Source organism: Dictyostelium discoideum, assembly GCF_000004695.1.
Source record: "Dictyostelium discoideum AX4 chromosome 2 chromosome, whole genome shotgun sequence".
NCBI classification, from domain to species: domain Eukaryota; phylum Evosea; class Eumycetozoa; order Dictyosteliales; family Dictyosteliaceae; genus Dictyostelium; species Dictyostelium discoideum.
Genome location: NC_007088.5, coordinates 5,707,306 through 5,734,805, shown reverse-complemented (window position 1 = coordinate 5,734,805; position 27,500 = coordinate 5,707,306). Strand labels below are relative to the sequence as shown.

General features: G+C 20.8%; 12 protein-coding genes across 12 annotated transcripts; 6 read left to right on the top strand and 6 right to left on the bottom strand.

Moving 5' to 3' along the window:
• Window positions 1-281: 281 nt before the first annotated feature.
• On the bottom strand, window positions 282-1,112 carry DDB_G0275767 (EGF-like domain-containing protein; the record flags this gene model as incomplete). Its single annotated transcript, XM_638404.1, has 2 exons — window positions 282-787; window positions 887-1,112. 2 exons carry the CDS (start codon window positions 1,110-1,112, stop codon window positions 282-284), a joined length of 732 nt encoding a protein of 243 aa, XP_643496.1.
• A 543-nt stretch (window positions 1,113-1,655) lies between these two features.
• DDB_G0275541 (hypothetical protein) lies at window positions 1,656-2,837 on the bottom strand (the record flags this gene model as incomplete). The annotated part of the gene is made up of 1 exon (XM_638403.1): window positions 1,656-2,837. One exon carries the CDS (start codon window positions 2,835-2,837, stop codon window positions 1,656-1,658), a length of 1,182 nt encoding a protein of 393 aa, XP_643495.1.
• An 812-nt stretch (window positions 2,838-3,649) lies between these two features.
• DDB_G0275539 (hypothetical protein) lies at window positions 3,650-7,733 on the top strand (the record flags this gene model as incomplete). Its single annotated transcript, XM_638402.1, has 2 exons — window positions 3,650-3,771; window positions 3,881-7,733. The coding sequence occupies 2 exons, from the start codon at window positions 3,650-3,652 to the stop codon at window positions 7,731-7,733; spliced, it is 3,975 nt and encodes a 1,324-aa protein (XP_643494.1).
• Window positions 7,734-7,936: 203 nt separating this feature from the next.
• Window positions 7,937-8,098, top strand: DDB_G0275769 (hypothetical protein; the record flags this gene model as incomplete). The annotated part of the gene is made up of 2 exons (XM_638401.1): window positions 7,937-7,998; window positions 8,038-8,098. The coding sequence occupies 2 exons, from the start codon at window positions 7,937-7,939 to the stop codon at window positions 8,096-8,098; spliced, it is 123 nt and encodes a 40-aa protein (XP_643493.1).
• Window positions 8,099-9,340: 1,242 nt separating this feature from the next.
• Window positions 9,341-10,101, bottom strand: cytC (cytochrome c; the record flags this gene model as incomplete). The annotated part of the gene is made up of 3 exons (XM_638400.1): window positions 9,341-9,486; window positions 9,677-9,785; window positions 10,015-10,101. 3 exons carry the CDS (start codon window positions 10,099-10,101, stop codon window positions 9,341-9,343), a joined length of 342 nt encoding a protein of 113 aa, XP_643492.1.
• A 789-nt stretch (window positions 10,102-10,890) lies between these two features.
• DDB_G0275859 (leucine-rich repeat-containing protein) lies at window positions 10,891-11,886 on the top strand (the record flags this gene model as incomplete). Its single annotated transcript, XM_638399.2, has 2 exons — window positions 10,891-11,207; window positions 11,331-11,886. 2 exons carry the CDS (start codon window positions 10,891-10,893, stop codon window positions 11,884-11,886), a joined length of 873 nt encoding a protein of 290 aa, XP_643491.1.
• A 1,068-nt stretch (window positions 11,887-12,954) lies between these two features.
• DDB_G0275771 (hypothetical protein) lies at window positions 12,955-13,453 on the bottom strand (the record flags this gene model as incomplete). The annotated part of the gene is made up of 4 exons (XM_638398.1): window positions 12,955-12,966; window positions 13,262-13,298; window positions 13,336-13,409; window positions 13,451-13,453. The coding sequence occupies 4 exons, from the start codon at window positions 13,451-13,453 to the stop codon at window positions 12,955-12,957; spliced, it is 126 nt and encodes a 41-aa protein (XP_643490.1).
• Window positions 13,454-14,010: 557 nt separating this feature from the next.
• Window positions 14,011-14,160, top strand: DDB_G0275685 (hypothetical protein; the record flags this gene model as incomplete). Its single annotated transcript, XM_638397.1, has 1 exon — window positions 14,011-14,160. The coding sequence occupies one exon, from the start codon at window positions 14,011-14,013 to the stop codon at window positions 14,158-14,160; it is 150 nt and encodes a 49-aa protein (XP_643489.1).
• Window positions 14,161-14,376: 216 nt separating this feature from the next.
• On the bottom strand, window positions 14,377-15,583 carry DDB_G0275683 (hypothetical protein; the record flags this gene model as incomplete). The annotated part of the gene is made up of 2 exons (XM_638396.1): window positions 14,377-14,807; window positions 14,905-15,583. 2 exons carry the CDS (start codon window positions 15,581-15,583, stop codon window positions 14,377-14,379), a joined length of 1,110 nt encoding a protein of 369 aa, XP_643488.1.
• A 1,110-nt stretch (window positions 15,584-16,693) lies between these two features.
• Window positions 16,694-18,456, top strand: DDB_G0275773 (hypothetical protein; the record flags this gene model as incomplete). Its single annotated transcript, XM_638395.1, has 4 exons — window positions 16,694-16,725; window positions 16,821-16,953; window positions 17,039-18,264; window positions 18,360-18,456. The coding sequence occupies 4 exons, from the start codon at window positions 16,694-16,696 to the stop codon at window positions 18,454-18,456; spliced, it is 1,488 nt and encodes a 495-aa protein (XP_643487.1).
• A 188-nt stretch (window positions 18,457-18,644) lies between these two features.
• Window positions 18,645-18,934, bottom strand: DDB_G0275681 (hypothetical protein; the record flags this gene model as incomplete). The annotated part of the gene is made up of 2 exons (XM_638394.1): window positions 18,645-18,829; window positions 18,922-18,934. 2 exons carry the CDS (start codon window positions 18,932-18,934, stop codon window positions 18,645-18,647), a joined length of 198 nt encoding a protein of 65 aa, XP_643486.1.
• A 1,625-nt stretch (window positions 18,935-20,559) lies between these two features.
• Window positions 20,560-25,105, top strand: gxcJJ (IQ calmodulin-binding domain-containing protein; the record flags this gene model as incomplete). Its single annotated transcript, XM_638393.1, has 5 exons — window positions 20,560-23,130; window positions 23,211-23,390; window positions 23,461-23,820; window positions 24,152-24,356; window positions 24,900-25,105. The coding sequence occupies 5 exons, from the start codon at window positions 20,560-20,562 to the stop codon at window positions 25,103-25,105; spliced, it is 3,522 nt and encodes a 1,173-aa protein (XP_643485.1).
• Between the last annotated feature and the right edge of the window lie 2,395 nt (window positions 25,106-27,500).

Here is a 27,500-nt window from a genome sequence, read left to right as displayed (position 1 = left end):
AGAATAGGTACTATCAAAATATAATCAATTAAAATTACAATTTAATAAATCACAATTAATATCAAATGAAACTTAAAAAGGGTTGTTTTAATAAATTAAATTATATTCATTAAAATACAAAATAAATAAATTGTTGTAATATAATAAATAGATATTATTATTATTATTATTATTAATATTATTATTTATTATTTATTATTTATTATTATTAAATATGTTACATAAGTGTTTGATTGTTTGTTTGTTTTTTTGTTTGTTTGTTTGATTCTACTTTTTTTATTTTATTTTTTTGAAGTAATTATAGTAATTAAAATGAAAATGAATAATAAAATTAAAGTAAATGGAGTGATTTGAATTGTAAAATAACCTTTATCAGTTGGTGATGATGATGAGGATGAATGAGCTGGTGATGGAATAATACTACAATCTTCACCAGAGTAACCAGATAAACAATTGCAATTTCCATTCTCATCACATGAACCAACACCTGAGCATTGATTTAAACAATTTGTGGAATTATAACTAACTGTTTTAAATATTTCCATCATTGTGTTATTATTGCTATCAGTGAATGTAGTTTCTACTATATATAAATGTGGGTTCATTGAACCACCGATTTTTGGTGCTAAACAAGTTACACTTGTTGAAGAATTTGAATAAATTGGACAATTAACACCATCAACAGTGATAAAAATTGATGAATAATCATTATCAAACCATCCTAATAAAGTAATTGGTCCACCTTTAAGAGTGGTATCACTAATTGAATCTATAGATTTTGTACAACCTAAAGTAGTAGTAGTAGTATTAAATTATTACTATTAGTATTATTATTTATTATTTATTATTATTTATTATTATTTATTATTATTAAAGATTATCTTACCTGCATAATAACATTTATCACTGCAATCGTATGGATTAAGATTGTATCCATAAGGACATGAACAAATACCATTGTAACAAAGATATGGTTGATAATTGCAATCATTATGACATTTTTTACTGCCTGGTGGGTATACTGGATAATATGTTTCACCACTTTCTTCCCAAGCCATTGTGAAAGAAACATTTAATAAAACTATTAAAAATAGTAATAATAAAATTTTCATTTTGTCTGTGTGTATAAGATGTGAGAGTGAAAAATTTGATGAGAAAAAAAAAAAAAAAAATAAATTATTCAGGTTTTTTTTCTGATAAACCTGAATAATTTATTTTTTTTTATTTTTTTTTTTATTATTTTTTCCATTCAAAAAAAAAAAAAAAATTTTTTGGGATTTGATTTTAAAATAATGTATCAACTTTTTTTTTATTATTTATTTATTTATATATTTATTTTTTAGTTAAGTTCCTAATGGTGATTCATTTGTATATTATTTTATTTTTTATTTTAAAAAAAAAAGAGGTAACTTTGGTATTAGTTAAAATAGTCAAAGATAGCACCCATTTTTATTTCCAGATTTAATGTGAGTTTTGGTAAGACTTACTTAATTACTACCAAATTATTTTTAAATTAAATAAATAAAAAAATATATATTTTAAAATATTCAATATTATATTTAATTAAAAAATTGTTTATTTGGATTTTTTTTTTTTTTTTTTTTTTTTTTTTTTTTTTTTTTTTTTTTTTTTTTCTAGTTTGTTAAATTTGTTGTTTAATTTAATTTATTACCTTTTCCAACTTTTGGAATATGTTTTACATTAACTTTTTCACCAAATGAAACTGATTTTTTACTTGGGGTAGTTTGTTCTTCTGATGGTTGTTCAACTTGAGTTTTTGGTTTCTTTGAAACAGATTTTTTAGTTGTGGTTGTAGTTTTAGCTACAACTGGTTTCTCTTCTTCTTTTTCTTGTTCTTGTTCTTCTTCACCTTTTAATTTCTTTAAAATTGTTTTCTTTTTCTCTACAACATTCTTTTTCTTTGTTTGTTTTTCAACTTCTTTAGATTGTAATTGTTGAGTCTTTTTCTTTTCTTGAGTAATTTTTTGATTAGCTTTTTTCTCTTGTTCTTCAGAAATTTGTTTCATAATATCAATTGTTGAATCATTGCTAATGAATTTCTTTTTCTTTTGAGTGGTAGTGGTAGTTTCTGATTGTTCTTCTTCCTCAACTTTTTCTTCTTCTTCAACTTTTTCTTTTTGTTCTTCAGTTTTATTTGAAACTTTTTGTTTTTTAATAACTTTTTTTGGTTTTTCTTCTACTTTTTCTTCTTCTTCTTCTTCTTCTTCTTCAACTTCTTGTTGTTTTCTTTTATTATTTACTTTTTTATTGTTATTTTTATTATTATTATTACTATTGGTTTTTTCTTTTAATTCAGAAATAATTGGAATGAAAACTGTTAAAATATCATGTTCAAATGTACAAGTTGCTTTTTCATCATCAACAACGACATTTTCAGGATATGGAATATCTAAAAGGAATCTCTTTGTATATTTTAATGTATCAATATGGAATTTAGTTGAGGTTGGATGTAAATTAATAAATTTATCTGGAATTTTATGAAGTGTAATCTTTGCACAAATTGATTTCTTAAAATAATTAATTTTAATTGAGTGTGGTGGTTCAATTGGTGTCATCTTTTTCATTTCTTCATAAACTTCAACTGGTTCTGCTTCTTTAGCTTTAGTTGTTGTTGCTTTAGTTGTGGTAGTGGTTTTTTTAGTTGTTGTTGCTTTGGTTGCTGGTGTTGGTGCTGATGCAGATGTTGCAGTAGTTTTCTTTACAACTATTTTAGCAACTGGAGTGGTTGCACCTTCAACAACTGGAGTGGTTGCTGCTGTTTTAGTTGATGATTTTGTTGGGGCAGATTTAGTAGTGGTTGTAGTTTTGATGACCATTTTTTTTAATATGATTAGTTACAAAATAGGTGAGTGAGAGACTGAAAAAAAAAAATAAAATAAAAAAAAAAAAAAATAAAAAAAACGAACGAAAAATTTTTTGGACAAAAAAAAAAAAAAAAAAAATCGCAAAAATAAAAATTAAAAAAAAAAATTATTTTAGATTACAAATAATCAAATTCTATTTTGGGTGGTATTTTTTTATTTTTTTTAAAAGTCTTCATAAATTTTATCTCACTTTAAAAGATTTAACACTAAAAAAAAAAAAATAAAAAAAAAATAAAAAATAAAAAAAAAAATAAAAAAAGGTGTTATTTTTAATAATAAAAAAAAAAAATTAAAATTAAAAAAAAAAAAATATTTAATTTTCTGACTGACCAAGCCCTGTTTCTTTTTTTTTTTTTTTTCATTAATTTTTTTTTTTATTTTTTTTTTCTTTTTTTTTTTTTTTTATTTTTTTTTTTTTTTTAAAAACTGGTTCCTAATATTTAGTAATAATTGAATCAATTATTTTTTCATTGTGTGGTATTATGAAAATTGTAAACTTTTTTAAGTAAAACTGTTTCTTATTTTTTTTTTTTTCTAAAATTTTTTTTTTTAATTATTTATTATTTCCCACAAAAATTTTGTATATTACTTTTTTTTTTTTTTTTTTTTTTTTAAAAACTCATTTTTATATCTACTGTAAATAATAATAATAATAATACTACTCAATAATAATAATAATAATAATAATAATAATAATAATAATAATAATAATAATAATAATAATATATTCAATTATTATTATTATTGTCAATTAAAAGTTTTAAATGGATAATACAAAGAGACAAACTAGCGAATCAATAGCAGCAACAAAACCATCTCTAACTGTAAATCCAAACCATGATGTACCATTATCAACCTCACCAAGTACAAGTGAAAAAAGAAAAAGGTATAATGAATAAATAATAAATAATAAATAATAAATAATAAATAAATAATATTTATGTTAATTTTAACTTACACACCTTTATTTTATTTTATTTTATTTTATTATAAAGTGTTTCAATAACATCAATATTTCATAAAGAAGATAAAGTTAAAGATAATGATAAAAAAGATAAAGATAAAGATAAAAAAGATAAAGATAAAGAAAAGAAATTAAAAGATGATGAAGAGAAAGAACTAAAATATAAATTAAAAGAATTGGAGAAACAAAGACAAAAAGAATTTGAAAAAGAGGAAAAAGAAAAACAAAAACAAAGAGAAAAAGAAGAGAAGGAATTAAAAAAACAATTAAAAAAACAACAAAAGAAAAATGGTAAATCATCAACATCAACAGCTTCAAATAATACAAGCACTGATTTAACACATACCGAAGATGATGATACTTCAATTCAAACTGATACTTCAACTTATTCAACTAGATCTGTTGATTATTATAACACAAGTTTTGATATTGATCATCATCATAATAATAATAGTCATAATACTTCCAACCCATCCTCAACTAATAGTTCATTAAGAGAAAAAGAAAAATCAAAAAGAACTTCTATAGCATCTGATTTATCAAATTTTGTAATGAAGAAATTACATGTTTCTCATAAAGATAATCATTCTGTAAATAATAATAATAATAATAGTAATAATAGTAGTAGTAATATTGGATCACCAAATTCATCAGATTCATCATCTACTCTACAATCACCCATACAATCACCACCCATACAATCACCACCATTACAATCACCACCATTACAATCATCATTACCTCAATCACAACAAAAACAAAATAATAATAATAATAACTTAATTACTCCAGCAATTAATATAAATAATAATAATAATAATAATAATAATAATAATAATAATAATAATAATAATAATAGTAATAATAGTAGTAGTAAATCTACACCTACTTCTCCACTTAAATCTAGCAGTAATAATGTGAATAGTAATAATAATAATAATACTACAACTACTACTACTACTACAACTAATACTACTATAGGTGGTGGATTATTCCCATTGGGACAACATCGTGGTAATTCAAGGACAAATGTTTTTAGTGGTTCATCAAGTTTGCCATCGAATCCAACATTTGGTGGTCAAGATTTTGATGATACTGATGAATCAGATGCAACATTATCAAGTGCAACGAATAATACAGTTATTGAATTACCAAGTCTATCAATTGATCCACCATCATCGCATTCACCACCACCAACTCCACCACTACCAACTCTACAACAACAGCAACAACAACAGCAGCAACTACAAACATCTGAAATTAATAAGAAACAAGTTTTATTAAAATCACCAAATTTAAATCAACAACAACAACAACAACAGCAACAGCAAACAATAACATCGCCATTTATAGTATCAACACCATCTTCATCAGTTGCAGGTTCACCATCAATTGATAATTTTCATTTATCACCAAATATTAATCAGTATCGTCAATTACATCATAATCAAGCATATATGCAATCATCATCGCCACAACAATCGAGTGAACTTTGTAATAGTGCTTCATCATCGCCAAAAACATTTTTAAGTCATTCACCATCAATATCAACATTTTTACAACAACCACACCAACAACCAATACCACAACCAATCATTGATTTATCTGCAACTTATCATCATCAACCATATGGTAATTTATCTAATAATTCCACAACTATTAATAATACCAATAGTAGTAATATTAATAATAATAATAATAATAATCATAATTTTGAAGAGTTTTCAGAAGAAACTTTACAAAAATCAGCAATATGTAAAAGAAAGATGGAAGATTTTTATAGTTATTTATTTGAATGTGAAAAGAATTCAAGATATAATCCATTAATGCATAAAAGAAAGATTAGTCAAAAGAAATCAATATTGGAAATTAATTTAAAGCAAACATTAAAAAATAAACCATTTCATAGTTTATTCAGTAGTGGTAGTAGTAATAGTAGTAGTGGTAATGGAGGTGCACCACCTACACCACCACCTCCACCTCCTCCACCACCAATTCCATCATCTTCATACCCAAAAAAATCAATATTATCATCATCAAGTTCAACAGATTATGACGCGCCAATACAACATCATATATTTAAATTTCATCGTGATCATAAAAGAAGTTATTCAACAAATACACCACCTGAATCTGAAAATAATAACAATAACAATAATAATAATAATAATAATAATGGACAATATCAACATGTATCATCATCAAATTTAGAATCAGTATTAAAAGATTCAGATAGTGCAAAGAGTAAAAGACAAAGTTTATTACGTAGAAAGTTAAATCCAAATAGATTATCATTAACTTTATCACATAGTCAAAATAGAAATTTACAAAATAATTTAGAATCTACACCAAATACATATAGTAATGATACTACCAATAATAATAATAATAATAATCCAACTACACCAACATCATCATCATCAGGAAAACAACCATTTAATATTTTACCATCATTTGATGGTAGTAGTAGATTAAAAAAGATTCAAACTAATATTAAAGGTTTATTTAATGATGGTATAAGTAAACCAAATATTCAAATGCCATCATTTCCATTAAAAAAGAATCATTTATTTGGATTTGGTAAAAATAAGAAATCTCATCATAGAAATCATCAAAATAATTCATCATCGTTAAGTAAAAATGTAAATTCTGTATTAAATTCATTGAATAATGATGATGATTATGATGACGATGGTGGTGGTGCTGGTGGTGCTGGTGATGATGATATTAGAAGTAGTAGTGGTGACGATAGTGTAATCATTGAATTTCAAAAACCTGGCAGAAATCGTCAACTTTCAAGAGCCTATAGAGAAATGTTGCAATTACGTCCTAAAGTGATTGAAATCTCTGATCTAAGAAAAAGATATGATTCATTGGAAGAGAGAATCCTTCAACAAGGTAAGGAATTGGATCAATTGGAGGATAAATCTAAACAATTCAAATTTGATCTCTTTACAAATTTTGAAACTCTAAATAGATCAAGTGAAAAATCAAAACAATTCGTATTGGAGAATCAAGAGAGACAATTTGAAATTCAATCGAAATTAGATAAAACTAAACCCTATATCGATTCAACATTAACTTCAATTACAAAGTTATTCAATAAATCAAAATCTTTAGAAAATACTGTACAAATCTTAAAGAGAACAAAGAAAACTTCACCATATATCAATATACTTTATAAATTCTTTATGATATCTTATATAATTCTCTTTTTCAATTTAATTGTAAATAAATTAACTTCAACTATAACATTACAAAAACAACAACAACAACAACAACAGCAACAGCAACAACAACAACAACCATCAGCAATTTTAATATCACCAAATTCTTCGCCAATTTCTTCACCAGTTTTATTACCAACAACAACTACTTCTGATACCACACCAGAAACAACAACAACAACAACAACAGATATAGATACAAATACAGATAATGTAATAACAAATATCAAATCACAATCACCATCTCACCCCTCTTCAACTTCAACCTCAATAACAACAACTCCCACACCAATATCCTCGTTATCATTACAACAAGAACAACAAATATATAGTACTACTAATAATAATAATGATAAAAAAGAGGATTCAATTTTATCTGATAATAAAATTGAAAGTATTGAAACAAAAAAAGATAATTTAGATAGCACTGAAACTTTCAAAAATGATCTCGACAAAACTAATCATGAAAGTGACCAACAACAACAATTAATTGATCAAAATAATAATAATAATAATAATAATAATAATAATAATAATAATAATAATAATACAAAAGTAATGAAAATCGCAAAATTCAATTTAGAGGCCATGAGTAAAACAATTGCAATGATGAGAGAACAAGATGACCAAGAAGAAACTAACTATAATTTTGATTGATAATAATAATAATAAAAAATAAATAATAAATATACTACTAAATTTCTATTTAAAAGAAAAAATCAATTAATTGTTTATTTTTTTTAAATAATTTTGGATATGTTTAATTGCTTTTATTTAGATAAAACAATCCAAATTATAACAATAAAAATTAATTTTCCCTAATAATTTATCTATACATGTGTTGATGTTTAAGATAAAAAATGATTATTGTCGAGATTGTATTGAACCTGAATATTGTATATGAGTCTATTAAATTTAAATTGTTAATATTAGTACATATATATATATGTATTAAAAAAAGTAATGAGTTTGAATTGAATGCAAGAACTGCCAAATCAGTAATCGAACCTGGTTCATATTAAAATTTAATTGGTTTTTTCAATTAAATTGGATTCCAAAATATTTGCCATAAAGGAACCCAATGCATACATACATAACCTTCACATCTTAAATTTTGGAAAGGGCCATCATTGCCCATACTTTGAAACAACCATTTAAAGGATATTCATGCCCTCTAAGTCTTTTATCTAAAGTTTGAACGGTTGACCAATTTTAAATATCATTTAATCATTACCATCGCTGCAAATAATAATTTTGAAAAATTTAGTAATCCATATTATTCAAGGTCATCTTAACACCTTTTACTACCAATTCTCTATCTTCATCAAATTTAAATTTTAACTTATAAATTTTATGAATTCTATATTGATTTTCCAATAAAGACACTAATCTTAATTTTTAAAAAATTTTGCACAAATTATTATACAATCAAATTAAAGTTCATAAATGAAAATGATAAATAAGTATTAAAAGATCAAGTAACAGGATCATATTAATTTTTTTCGAATATACAATTATTTTCAATAATATTTTATTTAATTTAATTTAATTCTATTTTTAAAAAGTGTTGAACATGAAATTTCACGAAATTTCACTCACAAATTAAAAAAAAAAAAAAAATTTATTTTTATTTTTATTTTTTGTAAGGGTGTAAAAATTTCAGTATTAAAGTTGTTAAAAGTTACTAATTTTATGTCTGGCATAATTCCTTTATTCAGAAAACAATATAATTAATAAATTATCACGTTTTTGCGATAGTGAATCTGAAAATAACTTTAATTTATCTGGAAATAACTTTCTTACTAATTTTATGTGGCGCTGGTGGGTTTGTTGCCCTCTTTTTTTTTTTTTTTTTTTTATTTTTTTATTTTCTATGCCCTCCCATTAATTTTTTGAAACTCACAAACTTTCCAACTTTTTACACTTTCTTTTTTTTTATTTATTTTAAAAAAATACAGGGTGGAAATATAATTATTTTATTAATAATATAAATAAATAATTATGAGAAAAAGAAAATTAAGTTTATTTATATTGTTAATATTAAATTTCATCCACAAAATTTTTATTTTTTGAAACTGACAAACATTCCAACCTGTCACACTTTCTTTTTTTATGTGTGAAAAATACGGGTGAATATATAATTATTTTATTAATAATATAAATAAATAAGAAAAAAAGAAACCATGTTATTTATATTGTTAAAAAAGAAATCAAGTTATTTATATTGTGTTTATTTAGTTGAGTAGTTTATTTATATTGTGTGTTTATTTAGTTGATTGTTCAAGGTAAGCGACAACATCAGCTCTATCTTGTTCAGATTTGAAACCAGCAAAGGCCATTTTAGTCTTTGGAATGTATTTCTTTGGATTTTCTAAGTAATCAAAGAGAGTTTGTTCACCCCACATGATACCTATTATTTTAAAATTATTTTCGTCCTAATTAGTATCGTTTGTATTTTGGTTGTAAAATTTTTTTTTTTTTTTTTTTTTTTTTTTTTTTTTTTTTTTTTTTTTTTTTTTTTTTTTTTTTTTTTTTTTCGTGGATAATTATCCTTTTTGATGGAAGGAAAAAAATGAAAATTTATAAGTAATGAATAAAACAAAACTTTCCAGTGTTTTTGTTGGGGTCAGAGTAGGCATAACCAGGGAAGGAACGTGATTTAGGAAAGAATAAACCGTAAAGATTTGGACCTTGTTTGTTTGGTGCACCCTATTTTTTTTTTTTTTTTTTTTTTTTTTTATGGACATTAATATTTATTTATTTCCTTTTGTTTAATTAAAAAAAAAAAGATAAATTAAAAATAAATAAAAATATCGCACATGATCATATTTTAATAAATATGTGTGGGTTTTGTTTTTTTATTTTTTTTATTTTTTTTATTTTTTTAAGATTTTATTTGATTATTAAAAAAAAAAAGAAAAAGAAAAAGTAAACTTACATTAGCAGTGGTGTGACATTGAGCACATCTTGCTTTGAAAAGTTTGTCACCGTTTTCGACGTTACCTCTTGCAATAATATCTGACATTTTGTGTATATATTTATTTATTTATAAAATTAAAAAAACGAAAAAAAAAAAAAAAAAAAATTTTCAAAAAAAAAAATTTTATAAACACCAAAAAAAAAAAAAAAAAAAAAAAAAAAAGAAAAAATAAAAAAATTAAAAAAAAAAAATTAAAAAATATATTTTTTTAAAAAAACCGTTTTAATTACGCCATTAAAGTGATTTTTCATATGTTTTTACATGTGTAAATATTAAAATATAATCACCAGGTGATAGTGGCAATATGAAATTAAAAAAAAAAAAAAAAATAAAATTAAAAAAAAAAAAAAAAAATAATAATAATAGTAGTAGTAATAATAATAAACAATCAATTTCTTTATTATCTCTGGCAAACCTTTTAAATCATTTAATTAAATGATCAAAAAAAAAAATAAAAAATAAAAAATAAAAAAAAATAAAAAAAAAAAATAAAAATAATTAATTAAAATAAAAAGAAGATATCTTATATTTAAATAAATTAAAAAAATAAAAAATAAAAAAAACTCTTTTAAAACGTGGTGACCAAACCTTAGATTTCTTTTTTTTATTTTTTATTTTTTAATTTTTAATTTTTTTTTTATAATTTTTATTTTTTTATTTTATTGTACTACCCAAATATTCAACAAAACTTTTTTTTTTATTTTATTGTACTACCCCAAGTCTCAATAAAACTTTTTTTCAACTTTTTTTTTTATTTTTTTTTTATTTTTCTTTTTTTTTTTTTTTTTTTTAATTCATTGTCATTTTATATTACATATATTAAAAAATTAAGAAATGAGTAGTGCAACTAAATTAACACCAGATAATATCAGTTTTAAAATTGGTAAAAAAATTGATATCAATTCAATTGAAGAACTTGAATTATCATCATTAGGATTCATTGATGCAACTTCATCATTTTCAAGATTAAAATGTTTAAAGAAATTAGATTTATCATCAAATAGATTTCAACTAATTCGTAATATCAAAGGTTTATTTGATTTACCAGTAATTGAAGATTTAAATTTAACTGGAAACCCTGTAACAAAACAAAATAATTACAGACTTATTGTAATTCAAAATTTACCAACTCTTTTAATTTTAGATGAAAAGTAAATTTTAGTTTAATGCATATTTTTAAAAAAAATAAATATATATTTTTTTAAAAAAAAAAAAAACTTTTTTTTTTTTAAAAAAAAAAAAAAAAAAAAAAAAAAAAAAAAAAAAAAAAAAAGAAAAATTACAGCAACTGAAAGAAATCAAGCAAGAGAATTTGATTCAAATCAAGTTGCAAAAGATCCATTAAAAAAGAATGTTGATAGTGAAGAGGAAGAAGAAGAACAAGAACAAAAGGAACAAAAAGAAGAAAAAGTAGAAAAAGTTATAGAAAAAAAACAACAAACTGTTAAACATGATGAAAGTGTTGAAGAAGTTTCAAAGAAATTAGATGAAGATTTATTATTTGGTACAAAATCTAATCAAAAAAAGAAATTAATTTTTGAAGATGATGAAGAGATTTCATTAGATTCTGTTGATTTATCAAAATTAGAAAAGAAACCAGTTGAAAAACCAACTAAAAAATCAATTTTATTCCAAAGTGACGATGAAGATGATGATTTATTTAAAAGTACCGACAACAAAACTAAAACTAAAAAACCAATAAATCTCGATGATGATGATTTATTTGGTGATAATAGTGGAAAAGATTCAAAATTAAGTTCTGATTTTGATATTTCAAGTTATATTAATTCTCAAAAATCACGTGCAAAGAGTAGTTTATTTGATGATTAATAATAATAATAATAATTATAAAATAATAATAATAATAAATAAAAAAAATAAATAAATAAAAAATAAAAAAAAACAGTCTTTTGTAAATGTATATTTTATTAAATGTCTCTTATATTTTTTTATTTTTTTAATATTTTAAAATTAATAATAAAAACTATAACGTTATATATATATGCATATTATTTTTTTTTTTTTTTTAGCATAACGTTTTAAATACGAATTTCGCATTTAAATCAATGCGAAATTCGTTTGAAAAAAATTTTCAGTAAAAAATTGTTTTTTTTTTTTTTAGCGTTTTTTTTTTTTTTTGATTTTTTTTTTCAAAACAAAAAGGCTTTTTTTTTTTTTTTTTCATATTTTCATTACAAAACATTTTATGGAAATCGTTGAATAATAATTGGTATGTAAAAACATTTTTTAAAAAAAAAAAAAATTATTAGTAGGATTGGTTAATTCTTAATGATGATTGTATATGTGAACAATCTCTGAAAACTCTTGTGGAACAAAAAAACAACGAGCTTTTTAATACTGAAACAATTAATCAATCCAAATAATAATTTTATTTAAAAATTAAAAAAAAATTATTCTAACATTAATTTTTTATTTTAATAGAGGTTTTTTTTTTTTTCTATTTATTTTAGTTTTCTTGTCTTGTCTTGCTTACCCAATTCCATTTTTTATTTACAATATTGTAAGTTAAAAATTTAATTTCCTTTTGTGTTTTGGGTATTAATGATGATACAAATAAATTATTCTGACACTTCTAGAGTGAGGGAGGGTTTAGTACCCCTTCCTTTGAGCATAATTCATATTCTGATACACCATTGTTTATTTTTTAAAAATATAAATTTTATTTTTTTAAAAAAAATATTTCTAACATAAAATATTCTTTTATTATAGTGTTTAAATAATTTTTTTAATTTTTTTGATATTTAAAAGAAAAATTATTTAGTATTTAATAATTATATTCTTATGTTTTTTACTTTTATTATTATTACATATATAAATGAATGATATGATTGTAAAAGATATTGGCATAATTTTAAATACTATATATTTTTTTTACTTTTATCTTGTTCCCTTTTAATTAATAAAATTATTAAAATAAATACCATTAAAGGAAAGTCTGATATTTTAATATGTTGTTTTTTTATTTCCTAAATCTTTATGGGACTATCAATTTTCTGGCAATTTTAAATTTTTTTAAAAAAAAGTCGATGAGTATAACTAATCATAAAATAGAAAATAATTGGAGAATCAGAGATCTTTCTTGATTTCATTTCCTTTTATTATTGTTTTTTTTAATACAATCTCCCATTTATTTATCTAATGAAAAAGAGAAAAATATGTTTTTAATTAATTAAAAATTAATTACCCACAAAAAAAAAAGATTTTTTTTTTTTTTAATATTTCTAATAAAAAAAAAAAAAAAATTAATTATTATAATACAAATTATTTGTCATTTTACTAATAAGACCAAATAAAATAAAAAAAAAAATCTTTAAAATAAAAATAATATTAAACTGATTTTTAAAATAATAAATAAAAAAAAAAAAATAGATACCATATCGCCATAGTGTATTAATATTTTATTTTTTATTATTATTTTTATTTTTATTTTTGAGAAATTGTGGTAGGTGTATTATTATTATTATTATTATTATATTACTTTTAACCATAAAAGTATATTCCAGTGAAAATAGGTGAAGTTTAAATACACAATATGTCTCATAGAAACTTTTGGGGGCAAACAAAACAACACATCTACCTCCATGGCAGCAGTCACACACACATATATATATATTTTTTTTAATATTTTTAAAATCTTTGAAAATCTTTTAATTTAAATGGAAACATAACTACTTCGATAAAATAAAATTTTAATTTATTTTTTAATTTTTTATTTTTTTTATTTTTTTTATTTTTATTTTTTTATTTTTATTTTTTATTTTCATTTTTTTAATATCTTTGTAATTAATTTTTCAGAACATTATAAAGAATTTTTTTTATAATTATTATCATTATTATTTTTTTTTTTATTAAAACATCAAAAAAAAAAAAAAAAAAAAAAAAAAAAAAAAGAAAATATATATAAAATAATAAAAAAACTGGAAAACTAAAAAAATGAAATTAAATGCATTTCACCTTGTGGTTGTAGTTTTAATTGTTTCAATATTCTCAGTTTCATCAGAAGACCAAACCAATGGAGATATTGAATATATAGATAGTAATAAAATTTCCTCATACAATGACGAATTATGCAAAGATATATAAAAAAAACAAAAAAAAAATATAAAAATTTAAAAATTTAAAAATACATTGTAAAAAATAAAATAAAATAATTTGTAAATAATTAACAATTCTATATATATATATATATATATATATATATACTTTATTTGTTTATTTATTAATTTATTTTAAAAAAAAATAATTTTTTTCTATCATTATTATTTATTTTTTATTTTTTTTTTATTTTATTAAAAACTTTTAAAATTGAATTGGTGAAAATCTTTTTTTATCAAAAGTGTCATCAATATTTTTAATTTGTTTTGAAATATTTAAACCAAATGAATGTAATTGATCAATATTAAAAGAATGATGAAAATTTAAATCCTTCAAATTCAGTATAAAATTTGGTGGACAATCTACATTATTTAAAAATTGATTTCCATTAAATATGCTATTATTAATATTTATATTATTATTATCATTATTTTCATTAAAAAATTTTATTGATTGATTATTAGGATTTGTTTCATAAATATCAAATAGTCCTCCATGTTGTGGTAATATTTTATTTGTAGTTAGTGAAATTTTATTTTCTATAGAATCAATTTTTAATTGTGTAAATTCTTTTTTAGATTTCATTAACCAATCATTTAATGCATTGCTTTTATTATTACTTTTTGTATAATTATCTAATAAAAATATTAATAATAGTAATAGTAATACCACTTTATTAGTAAACTTTATTTTTCTTAATATTATTATTATTTATAAATAATTTATACTTACCAAATAATGGTTGTGGTTGATTTATTGAAGAGAAATTTGAATTGTTTAAAGATTGATGTTGTGAAATTGTATTTTCCAACATCATTAATGGTTGTCGTTTTTGATTATTATTATGAGTATCATTTGGAATTGGAATTGGATTTTCAACAGGAAATATAATGACATCAAAATTTGTTAATGGTTTTTGTGATAGAATGGTTGCTAAATATAATGATAATGATATGTTATTCCATTGAGATGGTCCTCTACCACCAATTATAACTAACCAACCTTCACTACAGATACTACTATTATCATTAACACTAAAATAACTATTGATACTATCACTAAATAATTTTACACCTCTAATGTCACATTTCTCTTTTTCTTGATTAAAAAATGATATCCTAATATTTGCTGCCTTATTATGTGATCCTAATGAAATTTCACTTAATATCTTATATGTATCCTTTAAAGAATGTGGTTTTGATAGTGATTGAAATATTTCATACTTTTTATTTTGAAATTGTGGATTTGTAAAAAATGTTCTACTATTATTATTATTATCATTATTATTATTATTATTATTATTAAATATTATAGTTTTATTAAAAATAATTTTTTCTGTTTGAATTGGTGAATTTGTATGGGAAGATATTGAAGTTATAATATTATTTTTTGAAAAAAAATTTCTAATCATTTTTTTTTAATGTTTTTTTTTTTTATTTTTTTAATTTTTTTAATTTTTTATTTATTTATTTATTTTTTTTATTTTAATTATTTATTACTATAACTATTTTTATTTATTTTATTTTATTAATTTATTTATTTTTTTAAAAAAAAAAAAATTTATTCAAAATTGTTTTATTTTTATTTTTCACTAATTTATACATTTTTTTTTTTTTTTAATTTTTATTTTTTTTTTTTTTTTTTTTTATTTTTTTGTCAAAAAAATTTTTATTATAAAAAAAAAAAACAGCAAATCTTGTTTTTTTGTGAGATTATAGGGGTCAAATCACACCGTTTTCATAATAATAACTTTTTTTTTTATTTTTTTTTTATTCTTTTTTAAGGTTTATACGAATTTACACACAAAAGGTGTGGTTAAAAAAAAAAAAAAAAATGAAAAAAAAATAAAAATAAAATTAAAAATAATAAAAATTTATTTTACAATAATTGTAAAAAAAAAGAAAAAATAAAAAAAAATTTAATTTATTATTTATTTGCCGTCATCATTTATTATCATATTGGGTATTATTAAAAAAAATAATTTGAAAGAAATTTATTTAATTATTAAAATTCATAAAAAAATAAGAGATTTAAATTTTTATTATAAAAATATTTATTTATTTATTTATTTATTTAATTATTTATTATTATTATTTTTTTTTTTAATCAAAATCAGGGAAAAAAAAAAATATTTCATTATTATTATTTTGGGATAGTAAAAAAAAAAAAAAAAAACAAAAATTGAGAAAATGAAAAATTATAAATCTAATAATAAAATTAAATATTCCTATGATACAAAAAAAATTTCTGATAATCTAAAGATAACCAAAAAAAAAAAAAAAAAAAAGAATAAATAAATAAATAAATAATATAAAAATAAATCAGGCACTGAAAAAAAAAATTCAAAAAAAATAAAAAAAAATTCAAAAAAAAAGAAATTAATTTCTCCTTTTTTTTTTATTTAACCACACCCTTAAAAAAACATAAAAAAAAAAAAAAAAAAACAAATTCAAAAAAAGTATAGTATATATATTTTTTTTTTTTTTTTTCTATCTTCAATTTTTAAAAAATCAATTAAGAGATGGAAACATTTGAAAATGAGAATCTTTTAGAGTAAGCAAATCTTTTTTTTTTTTTTTTTTCTTTTTTTTTTTTTTTTTTTTTTCTTCACCAACAACTCTTTTACTGACTATTACTCTTCACTTTAGTGATAGTCAAAGAAATTATCAAATAGTAGGAAAGACAACACCACGGAAATATTGGATAGGTTTAATAATAATATTACTTTCAAATATAAGTTTATCAATAATATCTGTATCAATTTGGCCTTATTTACATAATGTATTTATTATTTATATTTATTAATAATATTAAATAAATAAAGATAAAAACAATATATATACTAATAATTTATAATTTATTATAGAATAATATATCTATATTTTTTTTAGCAGCAGCAATTAGTGGATTTCATACAGGATCATCAATTGGTAGAAAGTTTTTTTCATATTATATAGAGAAAACTCAAAGTTATTGGTTATTGTTATTTACATCATTAGGTATAACATTGATTGGTGATATATTGTATGCATCTTATCCAAGTCAATCGGTTGTATTAGTATCTAGAACATTGGTTGGATTTGGTACGGGTAGTCAAGTTGTATTACAAAGTTTATTAACAGAAGCGGCCGATCCAATTCTATTGAAAACTAGAATTTCAAATGTATCATTCTTCACCTCATTAGCCTATATAGTTGGTCCAGCAATAATTGCATCAATATCTTCAATTGATTTATCAAATACACCATATATTCAAACTACAAATTCTCTAAAGGTATTAGTATGGTTCTCTGCTTTCTTAACATTCTCTTGTATAATAATAACAATAATTGGTAAAATCATTGATAATTCAATTTCAAAACATTATAAATCAAATTTAAATAATTTAGATGATAATAATAATAATAATCAAATTAATAATCATGGATATTTTGGAATTAATAATAATAATAATAATAATAATAATACATTTAGAGTTTCAAAAAGAAGTTGTATTATACCAGCAAATATAGCGATAGTTTTATATGGATTTACACATTATTTAATATTTAATGCAGGAATGGTATTGGAGACATTGATGATACCTTATATGATTGATGTTGGTGGAGTGAGTGATTATGATTGGAATTTAACAAAGATAGCTTTATTTTTCATTGGATTGGGTGTTTCATGTGCAATCGTATTGGTTCTATCAAAAAAGATACAAAATCAAACCTTACTATTATTTTCATCATTGGTTTTAATGACTGTTGGCTATGGTTTCATGGTGGTTTGGCAATTCCCAAATTATAAATTTACAACAAGTACAATCGATCCACCATTATTTAGATTCTTATTAGGTGTTACTTTTGTTGCAATTGGGTTCCCAATTGCTGTAACATCTTCAATCACATTGTATTTTGAAATATTTTCAAATCTTCAACAACAGAAACCATTCATTTCAACTTTTTTTCAATTGGCTTCAAATTTAGGTAGATTGTTAGGTCCAATTTGGGCAGCACTCATGTTTACTGAAGTTAATGCAAATTATTCTTTCTTATTTGCTATGATAATTTGTTTAGTTTGTTTATTATTATTATTAATTTTAAAAAAGTAAGTGAATTAATAATAGTTTTTTTAAATTAATTAAATAAAAAAAAAAAAAATATTAATTTTCTTTTTTTTTTTTTTTTATCTTTCCTATATAGGTCAATTAAATCTATAAATTCAAATCAAGTTTATAATCCAAAAAATGATCCAATTATTAGAATGGAAGATGAAGGTGATGAAACAAATCAATTTTAAATATATATATATATACATAATTATATTATTATATATATTATATAATTTTATTATTTATAATGTATCAAATAAAAAAAATAAAAAAATACTTTTTGGATATTTATAGTAAATAGTTAAAAATACATAAATTTTATTAGAAATATTAAAATTAAAAATTTGAAAGATTAATCTTTAATTGTATTTTTTTTTTAAATTTTAATATGAATATTAAGTTTTAATATACCAAAGATATTAATTGAAATATTTAAATCAATCAAGTATTGGGCCAAGTCACTACCATATAATATTAATTGGTTATTTGGTTGAATGGAATTTAAATTTGAATTGATTGCTTTAATTGGATTTGAATTCTTTCCTAATTGAGTAATTGATGCTTTTTTTTTTTTTTTGGTTTTTTTATTTAAAGAAATTTGTATTAGAGTAATTATTTCTAAATATATTATTTTTATAATTAATAATACCTACAAATAAGGGTCATTTTTAAAAGTTAAAAGTTTATAATTTTGATTAAAAAAAAAAAAACAATCCATATTTATAGTAGTTTAAACTACTTTTTTTTTTAAATTTTTCTTTTTTTCTTTTTTTTTTTTTTTTTTTTTTTTTTTTTGGACCTAAATCTTATTTCGATTCATCAAAAAAATTTGAAAGGTATTAGGTTATATATCTTTTAATTTATTTGGTCTTTTTTTTATAGATATTTTTTAAATTAAATAAAAATTAGTGGTTGTTAAAGAAAAAAAAAAAAAAAAAGTAGTTTAAACTACTATTTTTTTCTAAAATATGTACAGATATGTGATTATCAATTTGTAATTAATAAAATAATTTATCTAGATTAAACCAAAATACATCATATTAATTTAATTTTTAGATTGACAAAACTAATAAATAATTTATTTTTTATTTTTTATTTTTTATTTTTTGTTTAATTCAATTCTTCAATTTAACTAATATTTTATTTCAAAAATTAAAATTGATTTATGATATTATGATATTATGATATTTTTTTTTTTATAAAAACTAAAAGAATAAAAAAAAAAAAAAATCTTGATATCAGAATTTGATATTGATTATTTGATTATTTGGTTCATTAAGGTACCAGAATGTAATAAAATAAAATGTAGGCTTGGTGGAAAATGGGAAAATGGTTAAAAAAAAAAAATGTTTCATTTTTTTTTATAATCTAAAATGTGAAAATAATAAAATGCTGGCATCTCTGAAAGAGTCAATTTTCATTAATAATTTAAAAAAAAAATTAAAAAAAAAATAATAAAGTTGATTTAATTTTTTTTTTTTTCTTTTTTTTTTTTTTGTTAGTTAAAACACATTTTGGATATTTAATTAACACTGGTTTTAGGGTTGCGGAGTGAAACTTGTTTTTTGACTTTGATTAATTTTTTTTTTTTTTTTTTTTTCTTTTTTTTTTTTTTTTCTTTTTTTTCTTTTTTTTTCGGAAAAATCAACTGCGGCTTGCCATTTTTGTTAATTGTTAATTGTTTTTTTTTTTTTTTTTATTTAAAAAAAAATATTTGAGTTTAAATTTATGTTTTGATTCCCAATCATTGTTAAAACTTTTTTTTTTTTTTTTATTTTCTTTATTATTAATTTTTTGAAATTGTATTGGGTTCACTTTTGATGCGGGGAGAAAGTCAAAAAAGAAAAATGATTTTTACCAACAACCTTATTTTTTACGATTGGGTCTGAAATTTGCACATGGATAAAAATGTTAAATGGTTACAAAATTGTTTTTTTTTAAATTTTTTTTTTTTTTTTTTTTTTTTTTTTTTTTTTTTTCAAAGTGCACTTAACAAAGATAAATTAATTTTTTTATTTTTTTATTTTTTATATTTTTTTTTTTTTTTTTTTTGACATAAATTAATCCACAAATTATTCAATTATAGAGTAAAAAAAAAAAAAGTAAATTGCTTTTCCCCACGCACTCCAAAAAAAAAAATTAATAAAAAAAAAAAATAAATAAATAAAAATAAATAAATAAACAAATAAATAAATAAATAAGAATTACCACCATAATTTTTAAAATTTTAGATAATATTAACATTATAATAAATAAAATAGATAATAAAATAAAATAAAAAAAAAAAAAAAATGTCCTATGAATATTATTACCAACAACAGCAGCAACAACAGCAGCAGCAGCAACAACAACAACAACAGCCGACATTTGATTATGCATCATACTATGATAATCAACAACAACAACACCCACAACCACAATATCCAGTATATGACCATACTGCACAATCAAATGATAGTCAACAACAACACTATGGAAGTTCATATGTAGATCCAACTTATGCTACTACTTCTACTACACAACAACAACAACAACAACCTTCAATATATGATTATAATACTGGTGGTAATAGAAATAGTGGTCAATATGATCAATATAATACAACTAATACAACTACACCTAACACAACCCAAAATTATGATTATAGTAATACTAGTGGTAATAGAAATAGTGGTCAATATGATCAATATACTACAACTAATACAACCAGTGCTAATACTTATGGTTATGATAATTCTAAAACACATTCACCAACACCATCATCATATGATTATTCAACAAATTCATATTATTCACAACAACAACAACAACAACCAACACCAACAGTAGCAGCAACTAATAATACCACAAATACATCTACAAACTATGATTCATATTATCAACCACCAGCTCAAAGAAATTCATATGATTATTCACAAACTCAACAACAACATTCACCAACTTCATCATATGATTATTCACAAGTTACAAATAATACAGCCACAAACTATGACTCTTATTATCAACAACCAACTACACCAACATCAACATCATCATCATCCTCAACAACAACAACAACAACAACAGATAATCAATCTAAATTTGAAAAAAGTCAATCACTTAAAAATATGGATCATTTCATTAAAGGTACACCATCAAATACTCCATCTGCAACTATTAATTCTTGGGATTATAATCAACAACAACCACAACCACAACAACCACAATCAGTATATAATAATCCATCATCATCAACCACAAATACAACTTACAATAATCCATCAACAACAACAACAACATCATCACCAACAAATACAAACACAACTTATAATAATCCATCATCAGCCACAAATACAAATTATAATAATAGAAATTCATGGGGATATGATCAATCAACTTATAATAACTCATCATATAATAATAATACTGATACATATTCAAATCAAACTCAACAACAAGAATATCAAGTACTTTATGATAAAAAATATCAAGAAGAAGAAGAAAAGAGAAGAAAAGAATATGAAGAATCATGGAGAGTTTATTATGAACAACAAGCAGCTTATGAGAAAGAACAAGAAAGAATTAGAAATGAAGAGATGGAAAAGATTAGAATTAAACATGAAGAGGAATCAAATAGATTAAAGAATGAATTGGAGAAACAAAGAGACGAAATTCAAAAGATGAAAGATCAATTGGTACAACAACAGAATGCATCGAAAAAGAAGGGTGAAGAAGATCTAAAACAAATGGAACAAGCTAAACAAGCAGCTTTGCAATGGCAACAAGAAGAGATGAAGAGACAGTTGATAGAGGTTCAAAAAGAGAGAGACCTAAGCAGAAAACATGAAGAACAAGTACGTTTGGCTCTCTTGGAGGAACAACGTGTGATCAAAGAGAAGTTGGACGAGAAGCAGCAGCAACTCATCTCACAGCAACAAGCATTCCAATCCAAACTTCATCAAGATGAGTGTAGCAGAAAGGTAGAGGAGGAAAAGAAATGCGAGGAGATGAAAAAACGTGAATTCGAGCTACTTGAGAGAAATAAGGAATTGGATGCATTGAAATCGAAATTACAATCTGATTTAACCACTTCGTTAAAGAGTAAAGAGGATTTAGAGAACCAGCGTAAAGCTTTGGAAGAAACAACTTTGAGAGAGAAAAAAGAGATTCAAATCTATAAACAATCAATTGATGAAGAAACTAAAAGAAAGAAACTTGAAATTGAACAAGCTCGTCAACAAGAAGAAAAGAAATTAAAAGAACAACAAGATCACATTAATCGTCAAAAAGAAATGGTCGATTGTCAACAACGTGAACTATTAGTACAAATTAATCAATCTAAACAAGCCACAATCGATTCATTACAACCAATGCGTAATATGTTATCAACTTTAAATATTAATAATAAAAATTCACCTGCTTCAAATATTGCTTTAAAAAATAAAGATGATCAAAATATTAATGATAATTTACCACAACAAAAACCAGTTATTCCATCAAGAAATTCTTCTCATTTACCAAAATTATCACCAACTATTCAACAACCACAACCACAACAAGAACAACCACCACAACAACAACAACAACAACAACAACAACAACAACAACAACAACAACAACAACAACCTGTTAAAATTGTTAAAACTTATACACAAAAAGAATTGGATCAAATTGTTGATGGTAATTATAGATTTGGTGATATTATTCGTGTTCAAAGAGTAAGTAGAAAATGGTTAGCAAGAAAGAAGTTTAAGGATTTAGTTAAAATGAAACTTTTATCAAATGATCCGGAAACTGAAAATATGAGAAATAGATTTAAATCTGTTAATGAGTTATATTCTACTGAATTATCATATTTAAATTCATTATTAATTTTAAGAGATGTAAGTGGAATTTAAATTTTTAATTTATTAAATTTTATAATTAAAAATTATTAATATTATATTTTTTTTTTTTTTTTAAGTTTTACTTTATTCCAATGGAAGTTGAAGCGAGGGTTACAAAATTATTTAAAAGTGAAGAAATTAATAAGGTATTTTCAAATTTAAAAAGTATCCTTCAAATTAGTACAGAGATTACTCATCTTTTAGAAGAAAGATTATCAGTTTCACCTGTTAAAATTGGTGATATTTTTGTTAAATTTGTAAGTAATATTTCTTTTTTTTTTTTTTTATTTTATTTTATTAATTTATTTTGAAAAAAAAAAAAAAAAGGCACCAATTTTTAAAATTTATGTGGAATATGTAAATAATTTTGATAAAGTAGCACCACAATTAAAAGCAATGACAGAGAATCCACAATCAAAGAAATTCTTTTCAGAACAAAGAAATAAATCAAGAGTAGCAACTGATATTAATAGTTTATTAATTATGCCAGTTCAACGTTGTCCAAGATATGAATTATTATTAAGGGAAATTTTAAAACACACTCAAGAGGATCATGTTGAATTTAAAAATATTAAAAGTGCTTATGAATCAATCAAAGATATTAATAAGTATATTAATGATAGAAAGAGAAATGTTGATAATAGAGCAAAATTATTAGAGTTACAAAAAGAAATTAAAAATGCACCAGTAAGTAATATTACTTTAAACTTTTTTTTTTTTTAAAAAAAAGATATTTTTGTTTTTTTTTATTTTTTTTTTATTTTTGACCATTTTCATTTTATTTGAAAATTTAGATATTTTTATTTTTTTTTATAAAAAAAAAAAAAAAAAAAAAATTACCAAAAAAAAAATTTTAATTAATTAATTTTTAATTAATTTAATAATATAATAATATCACCTTTTTTTCTTTTTTTTTTTAAAATAATAATTTTTTTTATTTTACTAATACTTTATTAATAATAAAAAAAAAACTCCTGTTTTTTTATTTTTTTTTATTTTTTTTTGTTACTATTTTTAGGAATTAATTGAATCTCATAGATATTTTGTTAGAGAGTCACAATGTAATATCTCTGCAAATAAGAAAAGTGAAAGTGGTGGTTTTTATTTATTCTTTTTCAATGATATGGTGTTAGTCACAAAGAAATCTAGCCTTTTTTCAAATTATAAATACGTTTACACAATTCCTTTGAAAAATGCAGACATTAAAGATATTAGTTCAAATGGTAAGTGATTGGTTATTATTATTTTTCTTTTTTTTTTTTTTTTACTGTTAAAATTTGATTGGATAATTTTTTATTTTTTTTTTTTTTATTTTTTTTTTTTACTGGAAACCTTTTTTTTTTTTTTTTTTTTTTTTTTTTTTTTAAATCACAAAATATTTTAATGATAATAATAGAAACAACAAACAACAACAAAAATAATAATAATAATAATAATAATATATTGATAATAATGGGGTTTTTTTCGTGTATTACATTATCGTTGCACGTTTGCCGACTTTAAATATTTATGGGTAGTTTGTAAATAATCACCGATGTAATTTTTGCAAAAAAAAAAAAAAAAAAAAAAAGAAAAAAAAAAAAAAAAGAAAAAAAAAAAAGTTATTTTTATCAAAAAAAAAACACCCAAAGATTTCTTAATTTTTTGGAAATTTATTTTCATAAAATAATAACGATGAAGTTTATGCTAACTTTTCTATTTTTTTTTTTTTTTTTTATTTTAATTATTAACAATTATTTTTTTTTTAATTTTTTTATTATTAACAGATTCAATGATACGTATTATTGTTGGTTCTCTTGAATCAATTGATGTTTTAATTTATACTATTTCATTACCTTCCAAAAAAGATAAGGAAAGTTGGTTACAAGATTTAAGTGTTGAATTAAAACCAAAGGGTATTGAAATTGGTCAATATTCTTCATCTCAATTATTAGAATCTCAAGTCCAATTTTCCAACTCAAAAACTAAATAGTTTGTTGGAAAAAAAAAAAAAAAAAATCATATGTACCAGTATTCACATTTCCTTTTCTCTGTTCTAATGAAAAAAAAATAAAAAAAAAATAAAAAATAAAAAATAAAAAATAAAATAAAATAAAATAAAATAAAATAATAATTAAATATTTAAAAACTGATTCCATTTTTTAAAGAGTGAACCCGCACTTGTTTTTAGATTATTTGAAAAAAAATTATCGGGCTTTTTTTTTTTTTTTAATAATTAAAAAAAAAAAAAAATAAAAAATAAAAAAATAAAAAAAAAGATTTTATTTAACTATTATTTTCAGAAAAAACCAAAAACACATACAAAAATACCAATATTTGAATAATTTTTTTTTTTTTTTTATTTAGGAACGGGAAAAATATTTTAGAAAGTAGGATTTAGAATGTGGAAAAAAAAAAATGATATTTAAAGTAAAGAAATAAAATAATTTAGATGTTTTAAACCACAATGTTATTATTTTTTTTATTTTAATTTTTATTTTTTTTAAAAATTTATTTATATAGAAATTTTTTATAAAAACTCTCTCAAATCACCAAGTTAGAAAATTAACAAAAAAAAAATTTAAAGATTTATAATCGAAGGTTTTTATTTACTTTTTTTTATTTAGTATTTAATAATTTTTTTTTTTTTTTTTTTTTTTTTTTTTTTTCAATATAAATTTATCTTAAGAATAATAATAATAATAATGATAATAATATTAATATAATAATAATAATAAAAAAAAAACAAAAACTTTATCAACACAAACTTTTTTTTTTTTTTTTTTTTTTTTTTTTTTTTTTTTTTGATTATGGAAGAGGATAAATGAGATTTTTTCAGTCTGTGGAAGTTTTTTCCAATATTGGGCTTGGAGTGCTTCTTTTAATAGTAATCCATTTTAGGATTCATTTAATAGATTCTTGCAATCAAGCTTTTTTAAAAAAAAAAAAAAAAAAAAAAAATCAATATTAAATAGAAAAAAAAAATAACTTCACTTTTTTTTTTTTCCAATCAGCAATATAAAAAAAAAAATAAAAATAAAAATAAAATTATTGCGGTTAGTCAAGTAGCCCACTTCCCAATACTAGCTACCCAAAAGGCATTGATAAATTCCATTTTAATTAAAAAAATAATTTTTTAAAATCATTCTGTTCTCTAAATCATCCGACATAACAATGCATTAAGCCCGATACTCACGTGCTCATATTAAAAAAAACACAAGATTTAGTCTAAAATATCCACCTATTATTAAAAAATTATTTTAAAATTAAATAAAAATTTAAATTTAAAAAAAAATTAAAAAAAAAAAAAAAAAAAATGAAAAAGAAAAAAAAAAAAAGGATTTTTTTATTATATTGTTATTTTTAATAACTAATTAGTTTTCAAACAAATAACTATTTTTTTTAAAAAAAAAAAAAAAAAAAAATAAAATAAATAATTAAGGACTTTTTCTTTAATAGTAAAGGTTTTTTTTTATTTTTTTTATATTTTTTCCAAATCCCACACACTCACATAATTCGAAATTATAGCACACACACACACACACACACAATCAATTAATAAATAAATATATCAATTTTTTTTTTTTTTTTTTTTTTTTTTTTTTTTTTTTTCCAGATCGATTTATTTATTTTTCTCACTTTTTTTTTTTTTTTATTTTTTTTTTTTTTATTCATATATTATTTTTTTTTTTTTTATTCACATATAATTTTTAAAATTTTTTAAAAATATTAATATAAAGGATTTGATTCAATTCAAATCCTATTTGCACATTTTATAATCATCACAGATTCGACATTAATTTCCAATTTTGTATATTACTATAACAATCAATTTTTTTTTTCTTTTTTTTTTTTTTTTCAATAAATTTCCCACCCCTAAAAACAAATTTCTTAAACATTTTTCAAAAACAGTAAGTTTTAATTTAATTTAATTTAATTTAAATTTTTTTTTTTTTTTTTTTTTTTTTCATATTTTAAATTATTATAATAAAATTTAAAAATTTTTTATTGTGGTGTGATTTTAATTTAAAAACGGTAAGAATATTTGAGGTCTAGATCTCGAATATTTCCCATCCGCTTTTTTTTTATTTTTTTTTTTTTTCATTTTTTTTATTTTTTTTTTTTTTCAAATTAGGAGGATTCATCGAATCACCAACCATTCAATTTTTAAAAAATTTAACCCCATGCTGATCATAAGAGGTGAGGTTTAAAAAAAGAATTTTTGTATACCCATATTTCCATAAAGAAAAAAAAAGTCATAGTAAAAAGTTTTTTCTTTTTTTTTAAGATTACCCCATCAAATTATAATGGGGTATAACAAAAAATTATATGTTTTGTGATTTTCAATATTATTTGTCGACAGGTGTTGAATTATTGATTTTTATTAT